This window comes from Macaca nemestrina, chromosome 3 (assembly GCF_043159975.1).
Source record: "Macaca nemestrina isolate mMacNem1 chromosome 3, mMacNem.hap1, whole genome shotgun sequence".
Lineage (NCBI taxonomy): Eukaryota > Metazoa > Chordata > Mammalia > Primates > Cercopithecidae > Macaca > Macaca nemestrina.
Window position 1 is genome coordinate 190899302 of NC_092127.1, and position 25127 is coordinate 190924428.

At 52.6% G+C, this 25127-nt stretch overlaps 1 protein-coding gene across 3 annotated transcripts in view; it reads left to right on the forward strand.

Annotated features, from left to right (window-relative positions):
- Positions 1-12810: 12810 nt before the first annotated feature.
- LOC105483840 (leucine zipper and EF-hand containing transmembrane protein 1) overlaps positions 12811-25127 on the forward strand; it is a 43024-nt gene continuing 30707 nt past the window's right edge. For 2 of the 3 annotated variants that reach the window (XM_011744851.3, XM_011744852.3), the window contains exons 1-2: positions 12811-13143; positions 20274-20334. In XM_011744851.3, the coding sequence (XP_011743153.1) occupies positions 13062-13143; positions 20274-20334 (143 nt within the window). In that variant the 5' untranslated portion in view covers positions 12811-13061. The remainder of the gene's footprint in view (positions 13144-20273; positions 20335-25127) is intronic. The other variant, XM_011744850.3, reaches the window with a different exon arrangement.

A 25127-nucleotide genomic window follows, 5' to 3' on the forward strand; every position in this document is an offset into this window, starting at 1 on the left:
GGGGTTTCACCATGTTAGCCAGGATGTACTCCATCTCTATTAAAAAAAAAAAAAACTGCAAAATCAACTGGGTGTGGTGGTACATGCCTATAGTCCCAGCTATTCAGGAGACTGGGTGGGAGGATCACTTGAGCTCAGGAGGTTGAGGTTGAGTGAGCCATGATTGTGCCACTGCCACCGCACTCCAGCCTGGGCAACAGAGTGAGACCCTGTCTCAAAAATAAGTAAGTAAATAAATTCATTTTCTTTTTTGAATCATCCAGTTTCAGGTAGTCTGCTATAAGCAACAGAAAACTAAGAAGCCAATCTGAAAGGGCTACAAACTTGTATGATTCCAACTCCATGACATTCTGGAAAAGGCAAAACTATGGAGACAAAAAAATTAGCCAGGGGTTAGGGCAGGGAGGGATGAATACGCAGAGCACAGATGATGTTTAGGACAGTGAAAATACTCTATATGACACTGTAACAGTGGATACAAGAATGTACAGCACCAAGAGTGAACCTAAAACTGGGTTTTCAGTGATAATGATGTGACAATGTGGGGTCATTGATTATAAGAAATGTACTACTCTAATGGGGAATGCTGATGATGGGGGAGGCTGGGTGTGTGGGTGAGAAGGGACTATATGGGACCTGGGTGCACTTTCTGCTCAATTTTGCTGTATAACTAAAACTGCTCTAAAAACTAAACTTTAGGCTGGGCACAGTGGCTCACCCCTGTTAATCCCAGCATGGGAAGCTGAGGCGGATGGATCACCTGAGGTCAGGAGTTCGAGACTAGCCTGACTAACGTGGCAAAACCCCGTCTCTACTAGAAATACAAAAATTAGCCAGCTGTGGTGGCAGCCACTTGTAATCCCAGCTCCTCGGGAGGCTGAGGCAGGATAATCACTTGAATCTGGGAGGTGGAGGTTGCAGTGAGCCAAGATTGCACCATTGCACTCCAGCCTGGACAACAGAGCGAGACTCCGTCTCAAAAAGAAAAAGAAAAACCCCACAAAAATTGAGTGGGTGACAGAGTGAGACCTTGTCTCATAAAAGAAAAAAAAGGCCGGGTGTGGTGGCTCACGCCTGTAATCCCAGCACTTTGGGAGGCCAAGGCAGGCAGATCACCTGACGTCAGGAGTTCAAGACCAGCCTGGCCAACATGGTGAAACCCAGTCTCTACTAAAAATGCAAATATTGGACTGGGCATAGTGGCACGTGCTTGTAATCCCAGCGACTCTGGAGGCTGAGGCAGGAGAATTGCTTGAACCCAGGAGGTGGTGGTTGCAGTGAGCCGAGATCATGCCATTGTACTGCAGCCTGGGCAATAGAACAAGACTCTGTCTGAAGAAATAAATATATAAAAATTAAACTTTATTAGTCAAGAAAAAAGATACATTGAAGTCTTAACTCCCAATACCTCAGAATGTGGTCTCATTTGGAGATGAGGGTCTTTCCAGAAGTAATCAAGTTAAAATGTGGTCATTAGGGTGGGCCCTAATCCAGTATGACTGTATTCTTATAAAAAGGGAAAACTTGGAGACAGGCACACCAAGGAGAAGCCATGTGAAGATGAAAGTAGAGGTCAGGGTGATGCTTCCTAACGCCAATGACTGCGGGCAGGAGGATGGGACCCATTCTCCCTGGCAACCTAAGAAGGAACCAACTTTGGAAATAACTTTGATCTCTCGTGTCTGGCTTCTTAAACTGTTTAAGCTACCCAGTCTGTGGTGTTTGCTACAGTAACCCGAGCAGATTGATACTGTCCCTAATAAGGCTTCTGGAGAACCTGGCCTATGGCAGCTGAAGTGGCTGGATTAGAGTCGGGGACATGGGGGTGAGGTGGCAAGGACAGCGGGCTTGGACTCAGGCAGTGGAGACAGAGACATTTACAAAGACTTGGGGCTGGGGCAGGTATGAGGGGCAGAGGGAGGTGAGCAGTGGCTTTTTTACTTCCCAGGATCCTGAGCACTGTCCCCACAGCAGAGGCACAGCCTTTGGCACTGGAGCTGTGGGAGCCAGGCAAGCCCCTCCACCCCTTGGAGGCTGTCTGTACAATGGGAAGCACATGGCAGGAGCCAGCCTGGGAGCCTCCCACATGGTGCTCAGCCTGCGCTCATTTCTTTTCTAGTAGACTGGGTTCCTGCCCAGGCCCCAACTCCAGGTGCTGGTGTGGGTACTAGAAGGGGTGCCGGGAGCTGAGATGTGAGCTTTCTGGACAAGGCTGTGTACCCACAGTCCTGGTTCCTGGGCCTCAGACACCTTAGGCTGCAGAATAAGACATCAGCTGGTGCAGCCTCCAGACTTTGCAGCCAGGTCACCTGCAGATAGAAACAAGTACCCAGCTGTGCCCTGCTGTTGAGACAAGGTGCTGTGACCCAAGGCTCCAACCCTGGCCCAGCCTACTCCTAAATCCTCCAGGTCTCTCCAGCCACTCAGGAGTGCTAAGTCCAGTACTCCTTCTCCTGGTCTGAAAGGGATGAGAAAAAGGTCCTTAAGGCCAGGCAGGGTCCATTAAAAGCAAGCAGGATGAGAGTGGGGAGCCTGAGGTTTTAGGTCCAGAAAGAGCCTCAAGGGCAGGCGGACAGAACAAAGCCTGCTCGAAAAGACCCCTTGGTGATCAGCCACAGGCTACCTCTGCTTCCCACTAGAGAAGGGACTGGCCCCGGAGTACACTGGGGCCCAAGGAAGCCCTCCCCAGGGTCCCCACTAGAAGGGGTTACCAAATTATTTATTCTTCCTCCAAACCCTAAGTGATGAGGCCCTGCTGGGTCCTGTGCAGAGTGTAGGCTTGGGCAGCTGCCAGGAGATGCCCCACAGCCGTCACTGCCAGAGCTCACCTCAGGCCGCCAGAGGCCCCTAGAAAGTGTCTATCTGGGCAGTGGCCAAAAGCCTCTGGCTATGGGGAGGAGGACAGGTGCCTCTCCAAGCCCTGGATCCCTCTAGGGCACAGGCCTGGAAACCGCCTGCCTCCCCACACCATTTAAATCTCCGCAGCGTAAGAGGAATACCACTACGTCTCATTTCATTCTACGGATTTGGAATTAGGGCTCCTTTTCCCAAAAAACCTGCATTTTGAATAGTACAATCAACATGTAAATGTATTCAAAACATGCAAGTGTGTGGATTTCCTGGAAGAAAGTTATCTGGGGCTGGCTGGTCTTTTCCTGCCCAGCACAAGCCTCCCTCAGCCCAGACAAGCTCTCTCGGGTGATCCTGAGCCCCTTGCAGTGAGTCTGGCCAGCTCTGTACCCCAATCCCCACCCATACACACCAAGGGCCTCTCCCCAAAGGTGATGCGTGTTGTTGCTCTCAAGAGCCTGAAGGGGCCAGGGTGGTGGCTCATGCCTATAATCCCAGCACTTTGGAGGCCGAGGCGGGTGGAATGCCTGAGGTCAGGAGTTTGAGACCAGCCTGGCCAATATGGTGAAACCCTATCTCTACTAAAAATACAAAAATTAGCTGGGTGTGGTGGTGCATGCCTGCAGTCCCAGCTACCTGGGAGGCTGAGGCATGATAATCACTTAAACCTGGGAGGCAGAGGTTCAGTGAACCGAGACTGTGCCATTGCACTCCAGCCTGGGCAACAAGAGTAAGAAACTCTGTCTCAAGAAAGAAAAAAAAAAAAAGAAGGAAGAGGTCCACACCAGACACCTCTGGTGGGTTCCTGGGGAAAGGAGGCCCTGGTCTGAGGTGCTCGCCATTTGCAGGTGTGTCGTCCAAGCTCATCTGAGAGGCTCCAGGATGGGCTGTTGATGTTTCAGTCCCGCAGGGCAACGCTTTGGGTACACAGACTGCTGGGATGTTCTGACAGCCAGGGCTGCTTCCCCATCCCTGGAGGCTGAGAGAAGTTGTTCTTGGAGAGCAGGCCTCAGGCAGGTTGGTAGGGGCCACTGGAGGGGGGCCTGGGTCCTGGGTGGGCCCAGAGTGACACTGAGCAGGTGCTTAAGGACAGCAGCAGCCAGGCGGAGCCTTGTTTTGATCTCTTTATGACTCTCCTCTTTCCTCTAAAGAAAAGCTCCGTATCTGGCTGTCAGCTGTAGAGTCACCGCCTACTTGGGGCCTGCAGCCCTAGGAGGGAGAGTCCTCTTTCCCTCCATGTGGTTCTTCATGGCTGCATGTCTGGCACCTCCTGGCCCGCACCTCCCTATAAAGGCTGCTGCCAAAGGAGCCCCTGAGCCCCGGCTTGGCCTCCCCAACCCCCACCAGGGCTGGGGTCCCCCAGGGGCCAGGCTCATTGCCGTTTCCATGGAGATGTGTGCACTCTGACCCCAGCCTTTCTCCATCCCAGGCCGGATAAAGAGGGCTTCCAAGTGGAAACCAGCAGTCTCAAGCTGCCCCGCCTCCCAGGCCCCAGGTGGCTCCTGCCTCCAAGGAGGGGAGGGAAGGAGGCCCCATCCCCTCAACTCAGGGCCCAGCAGGTCCAGAGCCGAAGCAGAGCTGCAGCCACGGCCAGAAGGGCCTCCCAACAACCCTTTCCCAGCCCTAACCACTCTGGTCTCGGGCTGGAACTTCACCTTTCCCAAGATCTGGCTCTGTCCCAGCTCCCACTCAGCCTGAAGGCCACATTGGTCCCCTGGGATGGCCCATGGGAGTGACAGCTGCAGCCACTGGAAGCCCACGGGCAGCACTGCAAAGCCTCTCGGGGCCATGTGAACAGAGCTTCCACTGAGTTGGGGTCCCCATCGAGTAGGGGTGATGGACATGGGCGCTGAAATCCAGCTAAAGAGACCCTCCCCGTGTCCTGGCTGAGTCCCAGTGGTCACCTCCAGGAATAAACCACATATCAGGACCAGGCTTCAGTCCTGGGGGCAACTGGAAATCCATCTCCCCACAAAGATGCTTCCTGGAGAGGCCACCCAAGCAAGCAGAGCCCCAGGCCAGAAAGGTGACCCCCACTGGTGTCACCTCTTGGATAGCCACAGACACCCACCTTTGGCAAGCACCAACCTGAACTTTACCCCTCTCGCTGTGCCAGCTCTTAGCTGAGGGACAACTTCCTCCAGAGCCCTCTTTCATCCCCCATATCCCCGTGAACACTACCTCTGGACTGGACTAGGGGCTCCTAGGCCTGCTTCTCCCTCCTACCGGTTTCTTAGGGCCACAAAATGCCAGAAAGTTACCCTCATCGTTCTGCAGGCTAGGAGCCTGAAAACAAGGTGCCAGCAGGGTGGGAGGCTCTGGGGAGGGTCCTCCCTGGTATCTCCTCAGCTTCCGGTGCTTGCCTCAATCCTTTGGTGGCAACCTCTGAACCCTGGCTCTGTGGTCACGTGGCCTCCGCCTTGCCTGAGTCTGTTTTCTCTTATGAGGACCACAGATCTATTGGAGTAGGGCCCTTCCTAATAACCTTATCTTACCTTGATTACATCAGCAAAGACGCTATTTCCAGATGAGCTCGCACTTATAGATACTGGGTTAGGGCCCAAAAATCTCTCTTGAAACAAGATCTCAGCTCTGTCGCCCACACTGGAGTGCAATGGCGTGATCACGACTCACTGCAGTCTTGACCTCCTGGGCTCAAGCGATCCTCCCGCCTCTGCTTCCTGAGTACCTGGGACTACAGGCCCATAAGACCACGACCGATTTCGTTTTTGGTTTTTGGTTTGTTTTTTTTTTTCCAGAGCGGGGGTCTCCCTAGTTGCCTAGACAGGTCTCAGACTCCTAAGGTCAAGCAATCGTCCTGCCTCCACCTCCCAAAGCAATGGGATTACAACCATGAGCACCTGGCTCTACAACACCTCTCTAACTAGTTGCAGGACTTTAGCAACTACAGTTGGGACCTTGTGTCAGGTCAGAGCCAGCCCCAGGGCGTGGAACTCACCTGCACACCAGGGCGTGCAGGGCGGCAGGGCTGGGACTGGTGACAGCCAGGCAAGCGCAGTGTCCAGGCAGGAGAAGAGGTCCCCAGGCTCCTCGACCGCCCACAGGGCACCCGCTCAGCCACGACTCCCCCTCCACGGCCCAGTCCTGGCCTCACTTCCGTAGAGGCCCTGGCTAGGCCCCCCGCCTCCCAGGCCCCGGTTCCCGCGCACCCCGCGACCTGGCCCCAGCCAGGCTCTTCAGATTTTGCAGCTCGAGGTCCCTCGGAGGGAAGAAAGCGAGGCCTGGGTGCTGCGCCCCCCACTTCCTCCTGCCGCCCCCGCAGCCCCCGTTCTGCACAGGGACTTCCCCGGGGTCGGGACCACCCAGAGCAGGGCGCGCAGCCATTGCTGCCCACTCACTCCAGCTTTGGCGAAAGAAACAGTTTTGTGCTAAAATAGCACTTCTTTTTTTAATTATGAAAATGGCAGGAAATTAAAACCCACAGCAGCAGAAGGAAGAAAATAAAAGTTCTTCCTAGACCCTGTGCCTGCAGCGACGACTTTGGGGAGCGCGTTGGGCCACTTCTTCCCTGGAATGGCGACCGTCTTTGGCAGCCTGAGTTAGGGACTGACCAGGGACAGCCAGAGTGCCACCCCAGCCAGTCTGGGACAGCCACACAGGATGGAGGCTGCCTCCCCTTCTGCCAGCCAGCCAGATGTTGTACTATTTTTTATTGGAATAATTTTAGATTTACTGACAAGCTGCGAGGATCATAGACAGCCCCCCAACCTGGTTTCCCCGAATGGTAACATCTTACATTTCCAGAGTAGCTTTGTGGAAACCAACACTGGTCCCTTACTATTAACTGATCACCAGGGTTTATTCAGAGTTCACCAGTTTTCCCACAAATGTAGAAGGATCTAAAAAGCAAATGTGGCTGGGCACAGTAGCTCCCACTGCTGTAATCCCAGCACTCTGGGAGACCCAGGCAGGTGGACGGCTTGAACCCAAGTTGAAGACCAACCCGGGCAACATAGGGAGACCTCATCTCTACAAAAATTTTAAAATTAGCCGAGCATGGTGGCATATGCCTGTAGTCCTAGCTACTCCAGAGGCCGAGGCTGGAGGATTGCTTGAGCCTGGGAGTTCAAGGCTGCAGTGAGCTATGATCACACCACTGCACTCCAGCCTGGGTGACAGAGACTCTGTCTCAAAAAATAAAAAATAAAAAGCAAATCTAGGTGCAGCAAACCACCATGGCGCATGTTTACCTACGTAACAAACTTGCATGTTCTGCACATGCATCCTGGAACTTAAAGTACAATAAAACTAAAGAAAAAAAAAAAAGAAAATCTATATGCAGAAGATGGAGCCCAGCCAGAGCGCTAGTGTGCAGCACCCCACTGAACTGGGGGCAGTAGCACAGCTGGAATCTGTGGGGAAGGCCCTGGAGGGGAAAGTGTTTGCAGGGAAGCCTGAGATATCACTGTCCTTGGCTGAGGAGTGGGCTGCACCTGCTCAGGATGAGGCCACCTGGACTTAACAGGAAGCAAGCTGCCATAGAAACTCTGGCCCAGCCTGCATGGAGAGACCTCATTCTAACCTCACTGATGTCCCTCATGAATGCTTTGGTACCTGGCTCCAAACCCGTCTCAGCCCACAGGCTTGGTATGCAGCTGAGACACCAGGACCCATGCCCTGGGAACTGGGATGGTGTCCTAGAGCAAATTCTCTAGGCACAGCCTGTCTTGGTTATCTATTGCTGAAAATGGATTATCCTCAGTTCTTCCCCATGTGTGCCTCTCTATCTGAGTGTCCTCGTGACCTGGCAGCTGGCTGTTCCCAGAGTGGAAATCCAAAAGGGACCAGGGAGCCTGTAATCCCAGCATTTTGGGAGGCCGAGGTAGGTGAATTGCTTGAGCCCTAGAGTTCAAGACCAGCCTGGGCAATGTGGCGAGACCCCATCTCTACAAAAAATACATAAATTAAGCAGGCATGGTGGCCGTGTGCCTATAGTCCTAGGTACTCTAGAGGCTAAGGTGGGAGGATCCCTTGAGCCCAGGAGGTGGAGGCTGCAGTGAACTGCGATTTTGCACCACTGCACTCCAGCCTGGGCAACCGAACGGGACCCTATCTTAAAAAAAAGTGGGTTCCATTGATTCTAATAAAAAATTAAAAAAAAAAAAACCGGCCGGGTGCGGTGGCTCACGCCTGTAATCCCAACACTTTGGGAGGCCGAGACGGGCAGATCACGAGGTCAGGAGATCGAGACCATCCTGGCTAGCACGGTGAAACCCCATCTCTACTAAAAAATACAAAAAACTAGCCGGGCGAGGTGGCGGGCGCCTGTAGTCCCAGCTACTCGGGAGGCTGAGGCAGGAGAATGGCATAAACCTGGGAGGCGGAGCTTGCAGTGAGCTGAGATCCAGCCACTGCACTCCAGCCTGGGCGACAGAGCGAGACTCCGTCTCAAAAAAAAAAAAAAAAAAAACCAACAAATTTAGGTCAACATGGTGCCTCTTGCCTAATCCCAGCATTTCTTTGGGAAGCTGAGGCAGGAGGCTCACTTGAGGCCAGGAATTAAAGACCACCCTGGGCAACATAGTGAGACCCTGTCTCTACAAAAAATTAAATAACTAGCCAGGCATGGTGGCACATGCTTGTGGTCCCAGCTACTCAAGGAGGCTGAGGCAGGAAGATTGCTTGAGCCCAGAGGTCAAGACTGTGGTGAACCGTGATCATACCACTGCACCCCAGACTGGGCAACATAGTAAGGTCCTGTCTTAAAAAAAATATATATATATACAAATACACAGCCCTCCCATGTCCCAACCCAAAGCCACCACTTTTTTTTTTTTTTTTTTTTTTTGAGATGGAGTCTAGCTATGTCTCAAAAAGTGTAACGTAGTATAGGGTACATGTACACTGGAGTGTACTGGCACGATCTCACTGCAACCTCCATCTCCCAGGTTCAAGCAATTCTCCTGCCTCAGCCTACCAAGCAGCTGGGATTACAGGCACACACCACCCCGCCCAGCTATTTTTTTGTATTTTTAGTAGAGACGGGGTTTCACCATGTTGGCCAGGATGGTCTCCATCTCCTGATCTCGTGATCGGCCCACCTCAGCCTCCCAAAGTGCTGGGATTACAGGTGTGAGCCACCGCGCTTGGCCCAAAGTCACCACTTTTATGTGCAGGTGGTTCCTCAGTGGGGTGAGAGGAAGCTGGAGGCTGAGGCTGACCTCCGCTTCTGCTGCATGCACCTGGCGAAAGTTTCTCCCAGCTGCAGGAAGGTGACCTGGTATCCAAGGTTTTTCTCCCGTGCTGTCACCCTTGCCCCTGCCATCACCAGTAAGTGCAAGCACCCTTGGTGTGTGGAGCACCCCACTCTCGTCAGCTTACTTGCTCTGGTACCTGGCTCCAAACCCCTCTCAGCCCGCAGGCCAGTGATCCTGCTATCTTCTGCTGTCTCCCACTGCCCCCTCCTGTTCTTCCCTTTCCCTCTCCTCAGTTTACATTCCTGGGACAAGCCTCATAGTCTCTTGCAAACATCCTTGACTCTCTTCTTTCATCCTACTTCCCAGCAAACTCCCAATCTGGGCAAATGCAACTCTGGCTGCTTTGCACCAGAGCATGGGTCAAGTACAGCACACAGCCCTTCTTTCTCTAGTTCACTAACTGGTTCCCTAACCTCCCTGACTAGATCCCTAACTTCCTCCCTAACTAGATCCCTAGCCCCTTTCCCTAACTAGATCCCTAAACCCAACTAGTTCCCTAACCTCCCTGACTAGTCCCTAACCCCGTCCTTAACTGGGTCCCTAACCCCCTCCCTAACTACATCCGTAACCTCCCTAATGCGGCTGTGTGTACCTGGCCTTCCTGCCCTGTTTCTCTACTCTGTCACTTGTATACACATGAGTGACTATGGAAGGTTATGCGTGATTTGTGAGGCACATAGGGAGAAGGAAAAGGAAGTTTCCCAAACCAAAAAAAAAAGAGACAGCGAGAGAGAAAGGCTGAAAACAGTGCTTGCTATTAAACCCTGCGCCATGGTTCTGTGACCTTGTTCTGCTGCATATGGAGATGCGGGACTGGAAGGCCTCATTCCAGCCTTAAGAGTACACAGTCAGCTGGCTGGATGCCAGATTTCTACTTATTTCTTTTGACCTAGTTTGGTTTTTTTTTTTTTTTTTTTTTGAGACAGAATCTCACTCTGTCACCAGGCTGAAGTGCAGTGACGCAATCTCGGCTCACTGTAACCTCCGACTCCCTGGTTAAAGCAATTCTCCTGCCTCAGCCTCCCGAGTAGCTGGGATTACAGGGATGCACCCTAATAATCCCCAGCTAATTTTTGTATGTTTAGTAGAGACAGGGTTTCACCATGTTGGCCAGGATGGGCGCGATCTCCTGATCACGTGATCAGCCTGCCTCGGCCTCCCAAAGTGCTGGGATTACAGGTGTGAGTCACTGCGCCTGACCACGGCTATTTTAATTGTTGAAAATTAATTTATCTAAGATCCCACCCTGCCTGGGCTGCACAAGCATGGCAGACAGCACCTGCCTGTGTCAGTCCTGCTACTGTCTCTCCACTGCCAGGCTTTCCTTGTCCTGGTCCAGGGATGGTGGTTCTCTCCACTGCCAGGCTTTCCTTGTCCTGGTCCAGGGATGGTGGTTCTCTCCACTGCCAGGCTTTCCTTGTCCTGGTCCAGGGATGGTGGTTCTCTCCACTGCCAGGCTTTCCTTGTCCTGGTCCAGGGATGGTGGTTCTCTCCACTGCCAGGCTTTCCTTGTCCTGGTCCAGGGATGGTGGTTCTCTCCACTGCCAGGCTTTCCTTGTCCTGGTCCAGGGATGGTGGTTCATCCCAACTGCAGGCAAGGGCGTGTTCCACATTTCCTCACACCTGGCACTTTGGGCAGGGTGGAGGCTGCGGGGAGGGCTTCCCCCCTCGTCCAGTGTCCTTCAAAGTCCTGTAAACAGACACTAGCACAGATGGGGCAGTCACCACCTCCTGCTTGGCCTTGTCAGGACACCTGGGACCCCACGGCATCAACAGGAGGAGCCGTTTCTCCCCTCCCTGGGGTCTCCCTCCCTAGCTAGCATCGGGCAGGGTCATCTGGTGCTCAGGACCAATGTCCCGACCAGGACTAGGACAGTGTCCTACAGCTGAGCCATAAAAAGTCCAGTTCTTTCTGAGCCTGACCAACTGTCCACTCCAGCTCAGGCCTGACCCTGGGTGGGGAGACAAGGACTATCCTTCTGTATCCCCCTTTTGTCTCCTGAGGGATGTGTGGAAACGGGGCCCCTTCACGTCTGTTGGCAGCACAGGCCGAGGTTCAGGCCTAGTTGTGCTTAAACTGAGTCTGCATTTGATGTCTGCAGTGCCCACTGACCAGTGTGGACACAGGGACTTACAAACGGCTTCAGAGTGCCCTGCACTAAACAATGTCCCCTTCTCCCACCTGAGATGGGGAATCCAAGCGCATCCAGGCCCAGTACCTGGCAGTTCCTGTTTGGGAAAACCACCCAGGCAAGCAGGCTAAACCCAAGTTTTCCTGATAGGTGAGGACCGACTGCATGGACAGCAGGGGCGGAGGGGACCCTGGGGAGGGAGCCTCCTAGGGAGATGTGCCATTCAACCAGCCTCTCAAGACTGGGGAGCTGGCTGGCATCTGGCGTTTCACACCCCATGTGCTCCAGGGAACAGAGATGCTGAGTGTGCACTACAAAACCCTCCCCAGGCAGTGTCCTGAGGTGCCGCGGAGAAGCAGAAGGAGGCAGGTTACATCCCTGAACAAGACAGAGGGCAGGGCAAATGCCGTGCTGGGGATCTCCTAGCTGGAGATCTCGACCAGCTGGGCCCCCAGCGCCGCAGGTCCCCATATTTCTCACTGTCTGCTTTCTCTGCCCCAACTCAGGGATCCTCATCTTAGGGAAGGAAGGGGAAGGTGGGGCTCAGAGGTCACGGTCTGCTAGGAGGCTGCACGGTCTCTCTTCCCTGGACTAGTCAGGTTGGCTGTTAAAATGGGCTGCGGGGAGGCTCTTGGGAGACAGCGCATGAGCGGTCCGCGAGCCCAGCCCAGCTCTGGCGGGAATTCTGGAGACTCCGAGCCAGGTCCTTGGTGTCCTGGCCTTCGGCTGTTCCTTCTTGGACTGGGAGGTGGAGCGGACGGGGTTTGGCCCAGGTTAGGAAACCTGGCGCCCTTGCGGCGCCCAGGACCCCAGGGGCTGCTTAGGCCAGAGCGAAACGAGGGGTCCCCCCGCGCCCACGCAGGACCCACGTCCATCCCTCCCGCTCAGACGGGAGGACGCGGTGTGCCGGGGTTGGCGGTGGTGTACTGGCTGCGCCGCCGCCCAGCCTAGTGCCCTCGCCTCCAGGGGCCGGCATGGCCCTGTCCTTCGGGGCAGGACCCTGCGCTCCCGTCCCCCTAGTGGTGGCCGGGGACCCCCGACGCCGAGCAGCGCCGTATCTGGGGAGGGCCGCCTGGTACGCAGGGAAGAGGCACTCAGGGCTGCGCGCGCCGGAGTGCAAACCTCCGAAAGTAGAGCCACAGAGCAGGGGAGACCGGCGAGGGACCGCGGCCGAGGGCGACAAGGGCGCCTCTCCATCCCCAGCGTCCCCTGACTTGCCCTTGGAGCCCCAAGCTCTCAGGAGCCGTTTTCTACTCGTGGGTGCAGGACTTAGTCCCAGAAAAGTTCCGGACACACCCGGTGTTGCCGCCGCCCGGAGACGAAAAGACAATACCCGCGCAAGCGCCGCCAACTCCCTCAGCTCCTGCGCCGCCACGCTGCAAACGGTGGCGTCCACGGTACGACGGGAACCAGGATACAGCGAGCCCCGGAAGCCCACTGCTCCGGTGCCGGTGCACGCCGGGAGCGGTAGTCCGCGCCTCAGGGTAGTCCTTCGCCCCGGTGCACGCCGGGATCGGTAGTCCGCGCCCCAGAGTGCAGGCCGTCCCGGTGCACGCCGGAACCGGTAGTCCGCGGTGGTGCGGTCCGCCCCTCACCTGGCCGGCGGCGGGCGCTGAGGGGCCCAATGGGAGCTGCGGCCTGGCCGCCCCGCCCTGCGCCTCTGGACGTCTGTGCTGGGACAAGGCCGCCGCCGGTGCCGGGTCCTTGAGCTGAGCGCCGCCAGTCCGAGGCCAGCCGCCGCAGTCAGCCGTCCGCACGGGCCGGGCCTGAGGCGCCGCCGGGACGGCATAGAGACGCGGCAGCCGCGGAGAAGGAGAAGGAGGCAGCTCGGGAGGCCTGAGCGGCTGCCGCGCCCGGGCACATGGCGTCCATCTTACTGAGGAGCTGCCGCGGCCGGGCGCCCGCCCGCCTCCCTCCGCCGTCTCGGGTCACCGCCCCGCGGGGTAAGCGGCGGGCGCCCAGGGCGGGGCCGGCTCCGGGCTGGTGGGTCGGGAGCGCGGACGACCCTCGGGTTCGGGCTGGTTGTCGCGTGATGTGGAGTCCCGGCGGTCCCGGCCTCCGGAGCCCCTGTGGGCCGGTGGGGGCCCCGAATCTCGTCGCAGGCTGGACCGCCAGCGCCGGGCGGAGCCGCTGGGCCTCTGCCTGGTGCTGTGACCTTAAGCGGCCGGTTCCCCGCGGGTCACTGCCTCCGAGACAGGCTTGGGAAAGTTCTGAAGGGCTGGGCAGCCCTGGCGCGTCCTGCGCGAGTAAGCTCCGTGGAACGTGTGGTCCACGCACGAGGTCGGCCGTGCCCTTAAGTCACGTTTGGGGTCCCGGAGACGAGACTGGATGGGCCGGGCAGACACCGGCGAGCAGGACCTGCTGGGCCGCGGGAGCCTTCCTGGTCCGTCACCCATGAGGTGATGCCAGCACCCACAGACCCCTGTGGTGTGATTAGGCCACGACCTGCACCCGGGGACACGCGGACTCCGGAGCCCTGAGGGTCCTCAGGGTGCGTGGCCTTAGCCACCCTAACCTAAGGTGCTGCCTGGAGTGAATGCTCTTCCAGGGTGTGCCCACCTCCTCCTTCTCTCTCATTAACCAGCTTATCTGAGTTTATGTCCTTATTTGTAAAATTGGAATAAACATAAAACTTGCTAAGGGGGACTCAAAGTAATTAGTGCAGTGGTGCGAATTGCACCTCCAACTCCTGGGCTCAAGCTGTCCTTCTGCCTCAGCTTCCCAAGTTGTTAATTGTGCCACACAACACCCAGCTAATTTTTTTTTTTTTGGTAATTTTTTTGTAGAGACAGGTCTCGATATGTTGCCCAGCCTGGTCTTGAACTCCAAGGCTCAAGTGATCCTCCTGCTTTGGCCTCCCGAAGTGCTGGGATTACAGGAGCCACCATGCCCAGACACCCAGCTTCAATTCTTGTCTCTGTTCCCCACCCCCAGAGAGAGAGATTGAAGTTGCCCTGAATGTATCCTCCCAATTCTTGTGGGTTTTTTTTGTTTTTTTTTTTTTGTTTTTGGAGACAGTGTCTCGATCTGTTGCTCAGGCTAAAGTGCAGTGGTGTGATCTTGGCTTACAGCAACCCCCACCTCCTGGGTTCAAGTGATTCTCCTGCCTCAGCCTCCTGAGTTGCTGGAATTACAGGCACCCACCACCACGACTGGCTAATTTTTGTATTTTTAGTAGAGACGGTTTTCCTGGTGTTGGCCAGGCTGGTCTCGAACTCCTGACCTCAGGTGATCCACCCACCTCAACCTCCCAAAGTGCTGGGATTACAGGCGTGAGCCACCTCGCCTGGCCCCCAATTCTTGTAATTTTTAACAATAATGGCTGGTTAGCCACTAAAACTTTTGGAGTGGTGGGAGGATGTTGGGTGGTGAAACTGCACAGTCTGAAGGTGGAGCTCAGCATTTGGTCTTTCCAGTTGCTGTGTTAGATGTTAGAGCTCTCTCTGGACCTCTTGATGGTGATAAAAGTACTTTTGCCACTTCATGCTTATGTAGCAGGTTTTTGGTAAATAATAATAATTAACTTTTTTTTTTTTTTTTTTTTTTGAGACGGAGTCTCGCTCTGCCGCCCAGGCTGGAGTGCAGTGGCCGGATCTCAGCTCACTGCAAGCTCCGCCTCCCGGGTTCACGCCATTCTCCTGCCTCAGCCTCCGGAGTAGCTGGGACTACAGGCGCCCGCCACCGCGCCCGGCTAGTTTTTTTTTTTTTTTTTGTATTTTTTAGTAGAGACGGGGTTTCACCATGTTAGCCAGGATGGTCTCGATCTCCTGACCTCGTGATCCGCCCATCTCGGCCTCCCAAAGTGCTGGGATTACAGGCTTGAGCCACCGCGCCCGGCCAATAATTAACTTTTTATGTGTGATTCTGTCATTTCAGGAAAACAAATGTCTTCCGTAGTTACTACTGCACTTTGTGACAGGGACACTGGCAGGTCTGCTGTAGGAACAATAGGGATTTCAGAGCCAGCACAACCCAGGGCTGGACTGTGGAGGAGGTCCCTGAACCCCTATGAGTGATACATCAAGTGGAGTGCTGCAGGCCCCTGCTACTAACATCTTACATGAGTAGGGTTCGTTGTCACAGTTAATGAACTGACCTTGATCTGTTACTGTTCACTAAAGTCCATAATGTATTCAGATTTTCTTTTTTTTTTTTTTTTTTTTTTTTCTTTCTTGAGACGGAGTCTCGCTCTGTCACCCAGGCTGGAGCGCAGTGGCCGGATCTCAGCTCACTGCAAGCTCTGCCTCCCAGGTTTACACCATTCTCCTGCCTCAGCCTCCCAGGTAGCTGGGACTACAGGCGCCTGCCACCTCGCCCGGCTTGTTTTTTGTATTTTTTTAGTAGAGACAGGGTTTCACCGTGTTAGCCAGGATGGTCTCGATCTCCTGACCTGGTGATCTGTGCGTCTCAGCCTCCCAAAGTTCAGATTTTCTTTACTCTCCTATTCTTCACTCTAAGGTCTTTCTTCTGTCCCAGGACCCATCTGCACTACCCACCTTGATTACTTCTCAGGCTTTCCTTGTCTGCAGTGACCTTGACATCTTTGAGGAGTAGTGCTCAGGTGGAGTGTAGGGTGCTTGCTGCTCTACTGGTATTTTTTGATGTTTCCTCATAATCAAGCTGGGAAAGATGGTTTTTCTGGAGGAAGACCACAGAGGTGAAGCATCCTCATCACATCATATCTAGGCTCCATGCTATCCAAATGATTTGTCACTGTTGATGTTGACCTTGATTGGTAGGCTGAAGTGGTGTTGGTCAGGTTTTCACTGCCCAGTTACTCTTCTCCTGCCTCTCCATATTGTCCTCTTTGGAAGGAAATCGCTTTATGAGTAGAAGCGGGGTTGACCCTAAGGGCTGTGTAGGAGAGGTGACCTCTGGCCTGAGCTGTCTGGGGACAACAGTGCCATTTGTTGAAACTGGGGAGGAGCACAAGGCAGGGGGTGAGTTGAGAGTTCTTGGAGGTGTGGAATGTGCAGTGCTCATCAGACCTGTGGGGGGTGTGTATTCAAGTCAGGGAAGAGATTGCCTGGGGAAGAGGTGGAGGTCAGGTAGGGAGGATATCCCAGCAGTGGCAAGGGGATCATTGTCCCCTGGAAGCCAGGTGAAGAAAGGTGTGTTATGATAAGAAATATATTTGTTCTTTGACCCGATCCTGGCACCAGCACTGAGGGCTGAAAACCCTGGAAGTTTCCTGAATGATGGGAGTGTCTTTTTTTGTTTATTTGTATTTTTGACAGGGTCTTGCTCTGTCACCCAGGCTGGAGTGCAGAAGCTTGATCATGGCTCACTGCAGCCTCTAAGCGATCCTCCTGCCAGCTGATTTTTTTTATTTTTTGTAGAGACAGGGTCTCTCTGTGTTGCCCAGGCTTAACTCCTGAGCTCAACAGCAATCCACCCACCTTGGCCTCCCAGAGTGCTGGGATTACAGGCGTGAGATTGGGAGTGTCTTCTATTATTCATTATCACAGCACCTGAGTTTATGCTAATGAGGTGACTCTAGGCAAGCCCTTAGATAGATTGAGGCGCTGGCCGTGATGTGATTAGAGGGTGGGAACTTCCTGCCCCTTCCAGGAGGGGAGAGGGTTTGGAGATTTAGTTCAGTCCCCATGGCCAGTAGGCCAATACTGTAATCAATCATGAAGCCTTGATAAGAACTTCCGGGTGAGGAGGCTGGTGAGGCTTCCCATTGGTGTTCACCCTGCTCCACAGGACAAAGGATCCTGTGCTCAGGACCTCTCTGGCCTTGGCGTCTTGGCCTCTCTATCTGGTTGTTCCTAGGCACCCTTTATAATAAAGTGTGATAGTAAGTAGAGCCCGTTGCTGGCATCTGAGTCATTCTTGTGAATTATCAAAACCAAGGCAGTCATGGGAACCCTCAAATTTGTAGTCAGCTGAACTGTGGGTAGCCTGGCATATGGAGTGGGGGCAGTCTTGTCGACTGAGCCCTCACCCTGTAGGCTAACTCCGGGTAGTGTCAGTATGGAATTAAATTGTTGGACTCCCAGTTGGAGAATTCATTGATGTTGGAAAAAAGAACAGAAGGGCTCCCAGCAGGGCCTGGCCACAGATGACATCTGTGCTCATGAGGGACATGGAACAGTGATCCCCATCGCCCTGGATGGCCTTGACTTGGGGTTCCTTGGAGAGCTGGGAACAGAAGCCATCAGAACAGGTTTTAGGGAGAGCCTAGTAAGGGAGCCCGTGGGACAGCAAGTGTTAGAGAGAAGGTAGGATCACTGCGGGGGGCAGATCAGGGAGCTCTGGGGACCTGCCAGCCTTCCTGCTTGCTGGGCTGAGCCCTTAAGGCGCAGGAGCTGGCCAGGGCAGGGGTGGAGGGGCCGAAGGTGCCATGGTGTGGGGAGGATAGTGGAGAATGTGCTGGGCCCCCTTCATGTGGAGAAAGGTGAGGGACCAAAGCTGGTCTCAGCTGGAGTGAGAAGGGTCTTGGTGTGTTCACTTGCACTGTGCTTTTAAATTTTAACTTAAAATGTAACTTGATGTGTATGAGAACATAGCTAACATTTTTCCCTTAACCCAGCTCCCAATTTACAGACCAGACTGTTACAAGCCCTAAATGTGGCACGTGCTAGGAATTTCCTTCCCCACAGAAGCATGAGGGTTGCCTCCTGTTAAATGAGGTGAAGTGACAAATGGGTCCGCTGGGAGCAGGATCAGTGCCTGCCCTCCCCATCTTGTCCCTCCTCTCATGCTGGCTCTCGTGGCTGGCTGGAGTGAGCTCCCCCATCTTAAACCTGCACTTTCTGCTCCCTGGCTGAGGACTCATTGCAACCCCACTGCCTAGAGGTTCAAGGCCACTGGGCATCTCAAGGTGCCACCTGCTGGCTCTGGCACTACCTAGCCTCTGCACAGCCTGGCCTGACACCTCCATGGGCTGGTGCCTCTGGCCCTGCTGCTTCTATTCCTGTCTTGTTCCCAGCATGAAGTTTGACCACAGTGGGCTCTGAATGTCGGTAGTATGAATTAATTCCGACTTTATGCTTGTAGGAACTACAGCAAGTTAGGGAAAACATCAAAAACATGTTGAAATCCTAGAAATGTGCTGTACGCTTATCACTTGTTGTTTATACAAGAAATGGCTTACTCTTGGTGTTTGTGGTTCTAGTAATTCTTTTTTTTTTTTTTTTTTTTTTTTTTTGAGTGCAATGGCGTGATCTCAGCTCACTGCAACCTCTGCCTCCCGGGTTCGGGTGATTATCCTGCCTCAGCCTCCCGAGTAGCTGGCATTACATGCACCTGCCATCATGCCTGGCTAATTTTTTTTTTTTTTTTTTTGGTGGAGATGGAGTTTCACCATGTGGGCCAGGCTGGTCTTGAACTCCCGACCTCAGGTGATCCACCCGCCTCGGCCTCCCAAAGCGCTGGGATTACAGGCATGAGCCACTGCGCCCGGCCTGTGGTTGTAGTAATTCTTACAGCTCTTGCCCCTTGGGGTCATTGCTTGCTCTGTAGGGCTGTCTGCATAGAGATCACGTTTCTCCCAGAGCCAGCTGAAGTGAGTGGGGATGGTGCCAACTGGTAGGAGTGCTCCCTCCCTAGGGCTGGCCTGCTTGGCTTCCCTCTTGGGGTGTCTGGAGCCAGGGTCTACTTGAGGCTCCCCATCTTTCTTTAGGACTACTTTGAGATACTGTTTTCCCAACTGGGGCAGACCCTTCACTTATGTTCTGAAACCTTCCAACACTCAGAACTGGGTTCCAGAAACTTACACACACAGGTTTCTTTTTTTTTTTTTTTTTTTTGAGACGGAGTCTTGCTCTGTGCCCCAGGCTGGCGTGCAGTGGCGCGATCTCGGCTCACTGCAAGCTCCGCCCCCCGGATTCACGCCATTCTCCTGCCTCAGCCTCCCGAGTAGCTGGGACTACAGGCGCCCGCCACCTCGCCCGGCTAATTTTCTTGTATGTTCGTTAGAGACGGGGTTTCACCGTGTTAGCCAGGATGGTCTCGATCTCCTGACCTCGTGATCCACCCGTCTCGGCCTCCCAAAGTGCTGGGATTACAGGCTTGAGCCACCGCGCCCGGCCCACACACAGGTTTCTACAAAAGAGATCTGTACTCTTTCAGACCTTTTTTTTTCTTTTTGAGACGGAGTTTCACTCTTGTTACCCAGGCTGGAGTGCAGTGGTACAGTCCAGCCCACTGCAACCTTTGCCTCCCGGGTTCAAGCGATTCTCCTGACTCAGCCTCCCAAGTAGCTGGGATTACAAGCATGCGCCACCATGCCCGGCTAATTTTGTATTTTTAGTAGGGACGAGGTTTCACCGTAGGTCAAGCTGGTCTTGAACTCCTGGCCTCAGGTGATCCACCCGCCTTTGCCTCCCAAAGTGCTGGGATTATAGGCGTGAGCCACGGCACCCCACCTTCTTTCAGACTTAGAGGATATCAGGCTGGGCGTGGTGGCTCATGCCTGTAATCCCAACACTTTGGGAGACCAATGCAGGAGGGTCGCTTGATGCCAAAAGTTGGAGACCAGCCTAGGCAAATAGGTAACAAAATGAAACCCCGTCTTTACAAAAATTAGCCGGGCATGATGGTGCATGCCTGTAGTCCCAGCTGCTTGGGAGGCTGAGGCAAAAGGATCCCTTGAGCCCAGGAGTTCAAGGCAGCAGTGAGCCGTGATTGTACCACTGCATTCCAGCCTGGGCAAAGTCAAATAAATAAATAAAAATGAACAAAAGGCTGGGCACGGTGGCTCATGCCTGCAATCCCAGCACTTTGGGAGGCCAAGGCAGGCAGATCACCTGAGGTCAGCAGTTTGAGACCAGCTTGGCCAACGTGGTAAAACTCCATCTCTACTAAAAAAAACAAAAAACAAAACACACACACACACAGAAATTAGCTGGGCATGGTGGTGGGCACCTGTAATTCCAGCTACTCAGGAGGCTGAGGCAGGAGAATCGATTAAACCCAAGAGGCGGAGATTGCAGTAAGCCAAGATCACGCCATTGGCACTCTAGCCTGGACGCAGGAGCGAAACTCCAAAAACCAACAACAAAAAAAGGTATCAGTATAAATCCCTGATTTACTACTTATTTATTTTCCCCTGTTCCTGTTATAGGTAGTCCGGGGGATCCTGCTCATCTCAGCTGTGCCAACACCCTGGGGTTGAGGAGCTGCCTGTGAGTAAATCAGTATCACTCTGCACCTGTCTATTTGAAAACAGGGTTTGAAAATGGTGGAGAGTCACCAGTGACTCTTGACTTTTGAGGGAAACAGTGTATCGTACTTTCCTGTTCTTTGTTTCTTTTAAACCTTTATTTTTCCATTTTGAAAATGATTGTCACATGCCTCAGTTAATCTTTAGGAAGTATAGAAGCATTCCTAACCTCAGTGCCCAGTTGCACTTGGAGGGCTGGGGACAGAAGCCTTCCTGTCCCCTAACAGGAATTAAATGGAATTTAATTTTTGGACTCCCAGTTGGAGTGGGCACTGGCCACTGAACCTTCAAAGTGTCTAGTGTCAGTATTTTGGTGTACAGCAAGTCTCATTTAATGTCTGTTGGTTCTTTGAAACTGCAACTTTTTTTTTTTGAGACAGTCTTGCTCTGTCACCCAGGCTGGAGTGCAGTGGCACATGCTTACTGACTGCAACCTCTGCCTCCCAGGTTCAAGTGATTCTCCTGCCTCAGTCTCCCAAGTAGCTGTGATTACAGGCATGCTCCACTGCACCTAGCTAATTTTTGTATTTTTATTAGAGACAGGGTTTCACCACATTGGCCAGGCTGGTCTTGAACTCCTGACCTCCCGTGATCCGCCCGCCTTAGCCTCCCAAAGTGCTGAGATTATAGCTGTGAGCCACCATGCCCGGCAGAAACTGCAACTTTAAGGTCCACAAATAGCGTAATTTTATTATAACTTTGGATGAGAAAAAAATTTGGTTTTCTTATGTCTTTTTGCTTGCGGTTGCATTTTCTTTTTTTTTTTTTTTTTTTTTTTTTGAGACAGTCTCTTTTTTTTTTTTTTTTTTTTTTTTTTTTTTTTGAGACGGAGTCTCGCTCTGTCGCCCAGGCTGGAGTGCAGTGGCGTGATCTCAGCTCACTGCAACCTCTGCCTCCTGGGTTCAAGTGATTCTCCTGCCTCAGCCTCTCTAGTAGCTGGGATTAGAGGCACTGCCACCACACCCAGCTAATTTTTGCATTTTTAGTACGAAAATACAGAATTTTCACCACATCGGCCAGGCTCTTCTTGAACTCCTGACCTCAGGTGATCCAACTACCTCAACCTCCCAAAGTGCTAGGATTACAGGCATGAGCCACCACGCCTAGCTGCTCCCGTTATTTTCTTTAGTGAGTTCTCCAGCAGGTGTTCCTCCCTGGGGACCAGTTCCCCCAAACCTCATCTCTCTGGACTTTCCTTTGAGTGTTTGTCTGTCCTTCTAGATGAGCTGAACCATTTCACTTCTAAAGCAGTCTTTTTAGGATCGTAACTGAAGTGTCATTAAACCCATCAAAGCAGTTGGGAAGGAATATTACTTTTTTTTTTTTTTTTTTTTTTTTTTTTTTTGAGACAGGGTCTCATTCTGTTCATTGCCCAGGCTAGAGTGCAGTGGTGCAATCATGGCTCACTGCAGCTTTGATCTCTCAGGCTCAAGCCATTCTCCCACCTTAGCCTCCTGAGTAGCTGGGACTTCAGGCACGTACCACCACGCCTTGCTAAATTTTTTTCTTCTCGGTATTTTTTGTAGACAGGATCTCACTGTGTTGTCCAGGCTGGTCTCAAACTCCTGGACTTAAGCAATCCTCCTGACTTTGGCCTGCCAAAGTGCTGGGATTACAGGCATGAGCCACTGCACCCGGCCTATTTTCTTTGTATAGGTCACATGCATTGCATTTTAGATAATTTCCAGATGTTTATTATTTTCTATTTCTTTTCATTGTCTTTTCTAAGTGATTATTGCTGTCCCGTAAGTTGCTAAGTTGTACAATTTTCTTGTATCTGACCCCTTTCCTGTTATTTGTTCAGCTCTTGTAGCAGCCCGGGTTTAGTTTATGGCTGTGATCTTAGTACACAGTAATTATCTGCCTTTTCTTTCCCAGGGCTTCTGCTTCTGGGGTGGTTTCAGTTCTTAGCTCAGTAGCCAGATCTGTGTCAGAGCAGCTGTAGTCAGTCATGCAGTATCACAATAGCAGGAAATACAGAATGTAGTGTTTGTGACATATGGTGTTAGCTTTTGGGTTTAAGTAATCTTTGTTCTGTCTGGTTTTTTTTTTTTTTTTTTTTTTTGAGATGGAGTCTCGCTCTGTCGCCCAGGCTGGAGTGCAGTGGCCGGATCTCAGCTCACTGCAAGCTCCGCCTCCCGGGTTCATGCCATTCTCCTGCCTCAGCCTCCCGAGTAGCTGGGACAACAGGCACCCGCCACCGCGCCCGTCTAGTTTTTTGTATTTTTTAGTAGAGACGGGTTTTCACCATGTTCGCCAGGATGGTCTCGATCTCCTGACCTCGTGATCCGCCCGTCTCGGCCTCCCAAAGTGCTGGGATTACAGGCTTGAGCCACCGCGCCCGGCCTGTTCTGTCTGTTATTCTTTTTATTAGAAATGGATGTTGAATTTGTCCAGCAACTTTTTAGCATTTAAATTTCATACTAAAACAAAAGCTGGCCGGGCACGGTGGCTCACACCTGTAATCCCAACACTTTCGGAGACTGAGGTGGGCAGATCACGAGGTCAGAGTTCAAGACCAGCCTGGCCAACATGGTGAAACCCCATCTCTAATAATAATTTAAAAATCAGCTGGGCATGGTGGAATGTTCCTGTAATCCCAGCTACTTGGGAGGCTGAGGCAGGAGAATTGCTTGAAGTGGGACCCGGGAGGCGGAGCTTGCAGTGAGCCAAGATGGCGCCACTGCACTCCAGCCTGGGCTACAGAGCGAGACTCGCCTCAACAACAACAACAAAACATAAAAGCTGTACTTTAGTCACGTAACTTTTTTTAAAGTTCCCAGTTTTGAACGTCTACTTGAAAATTTAAACAATGAGGACTGTACAGCTGTTTTGATGGACTTGTTTACTTATCAAGAATTAAGGATGAGGCCAGGCACAGTAGCTCACATCTCTAATCTCAGCACTTTGGGAAGTTGAGGTGGGCAGATCGCTTGAGGCCAGAAGTTCAAGACCAGCCTGGCCAACATGGTGAAACCCCGTGTCTACTAAAAATACAAAAATAACTGGGTGTGATGCTGCACGCCTGTAATCCCAGGTACTTGGGAGGCTGAGGCAGGAGAATCACTTGAACCCAAGAGGTGGAGGTTGCAGTGAGCCAGGATCACACCACTGCACTCCAGGCTGGGCAACTGAGGGAGAGTCTGTCTCAAAAATATATGTATAATAATCATGGATGAGGCCAGGTGCAGTGGCTCATGCCTGTAATCTCAGCACTTTGGGAGGCTGAGGCAGGCAGATCACTTGAGGTTAGGAGTTTGAGACCAGTCTGGCCAACATGGTGAAACTTCATCTCTACTAAAAATACAAAAATTAGCTGGGTGTAGTGGCACATGCCTGTAATCCCAGCTACTCGGTGGCTGAGGCAGGAAAACTTTGTGAACCTGGAAGGTAGAGCTTGCGGTGAGCCCAGATTGTGCCACTATACTCCAGCCTGGGTGACAGAACAAAACTGTGTCTCAAAAAAAAAAAAAAAGAATTGTGGATGGTGGTAATGTTTCAGCAGCCAAAAACTTTTACTTTTTATTTTGGTCACACAGTATACACACCTGGAGTCACCAGACAAGTAGCTATAAATCGTAACCATTTACATTAGTTTTTTTAAACAGTTATTTTACAGATGCAGGTAATCCTCAGTTGAAATGGCCCAGATCTCTGAGGGTGAGTAGGTGGATCATTTTTTTTGGGCGGCGGGGGACGGAGTCTCACTCTATCGCCTAGGCTGGGGTGTAATGGCACAGTCTTGGCTCACTGCAACCTCCACCTCCCAGGTTCAAGTGATTCTCCTGCCTCGGCCTCCCAAGTAGCTGAGATGATAGGCATGCACTACCACGCCCGGCTAATTTTTGTATTTTTAGTAGAGACAGGGTTTCACCATATTGGCCAGGCTGGTCTCAAACTCCTGACCTTGTGATCCGCCCGCCACAGCCTCCCAAAGTGCTAGGATTACAGGCGTGAGCCACCACGCCTGGCCTTTTTTTTTTTTTTTTTTTCTCTGTAGAGACAAGGTCTCACTATGTTGCCCAGGCTAGGGTCGAACTCCTGGAATTGAGCAGCCCTCCTTCCTTGGCCTCGTGTAGTGCTGGGATTACAGGTGTGAGCCATGGTGCTCAGCTGATAGAGCTTTTTTTTTTTTTAAGACAATCTCACTCTGTTACCTAGGCTGGAGTGTGGTGGCACGGTCTTGGCTCACTGTAGCCTCTGCCTCCCTGCTGCCTCCACCTCCCAGCTTCAAGCAGTTCTCATGCCTCAGCCCTCCAAGTAACTGGGATTACATGTGTGTGCCACCACACCCTGCTAATTTTTGTAGTTTTAGTAGAGACAAGGTTTCACTATGTTGGCCAGGCTGGTCTTGAATTCCTGGCCTCAAGTGATCCACCCACGTTGGCCTCCCAAAGCACTGGGATTACAGATGTGAGCCACTGCGCCCTGCCAGAGTATTTTTGATCCAAGAGAACATCATGGACATTATGTATCAGCTTCCAGCGTTCTTTCCCATAGAAACAAAGGCAGAGAAGCAGCGCCCAGACTTTGGCTAAGCAGACTGTCAGACAGCAGTTGTGAGACCCAGCAAACCTGAATCTCATTCAGTGGGGAGACCTCAGCTGATGTGAGGCTATTTTTGTTTCTAAATCTGTACTTAGTGTGAATGCTGATGGGATTTGCCGGGGGACGTTACTGTGGTGAGGACCAGGCCCCTGTGGGTGTGTCCAACTCTGGATGGCTCCCTGCCTTCACTGAGTCCGCCTTGTGCTT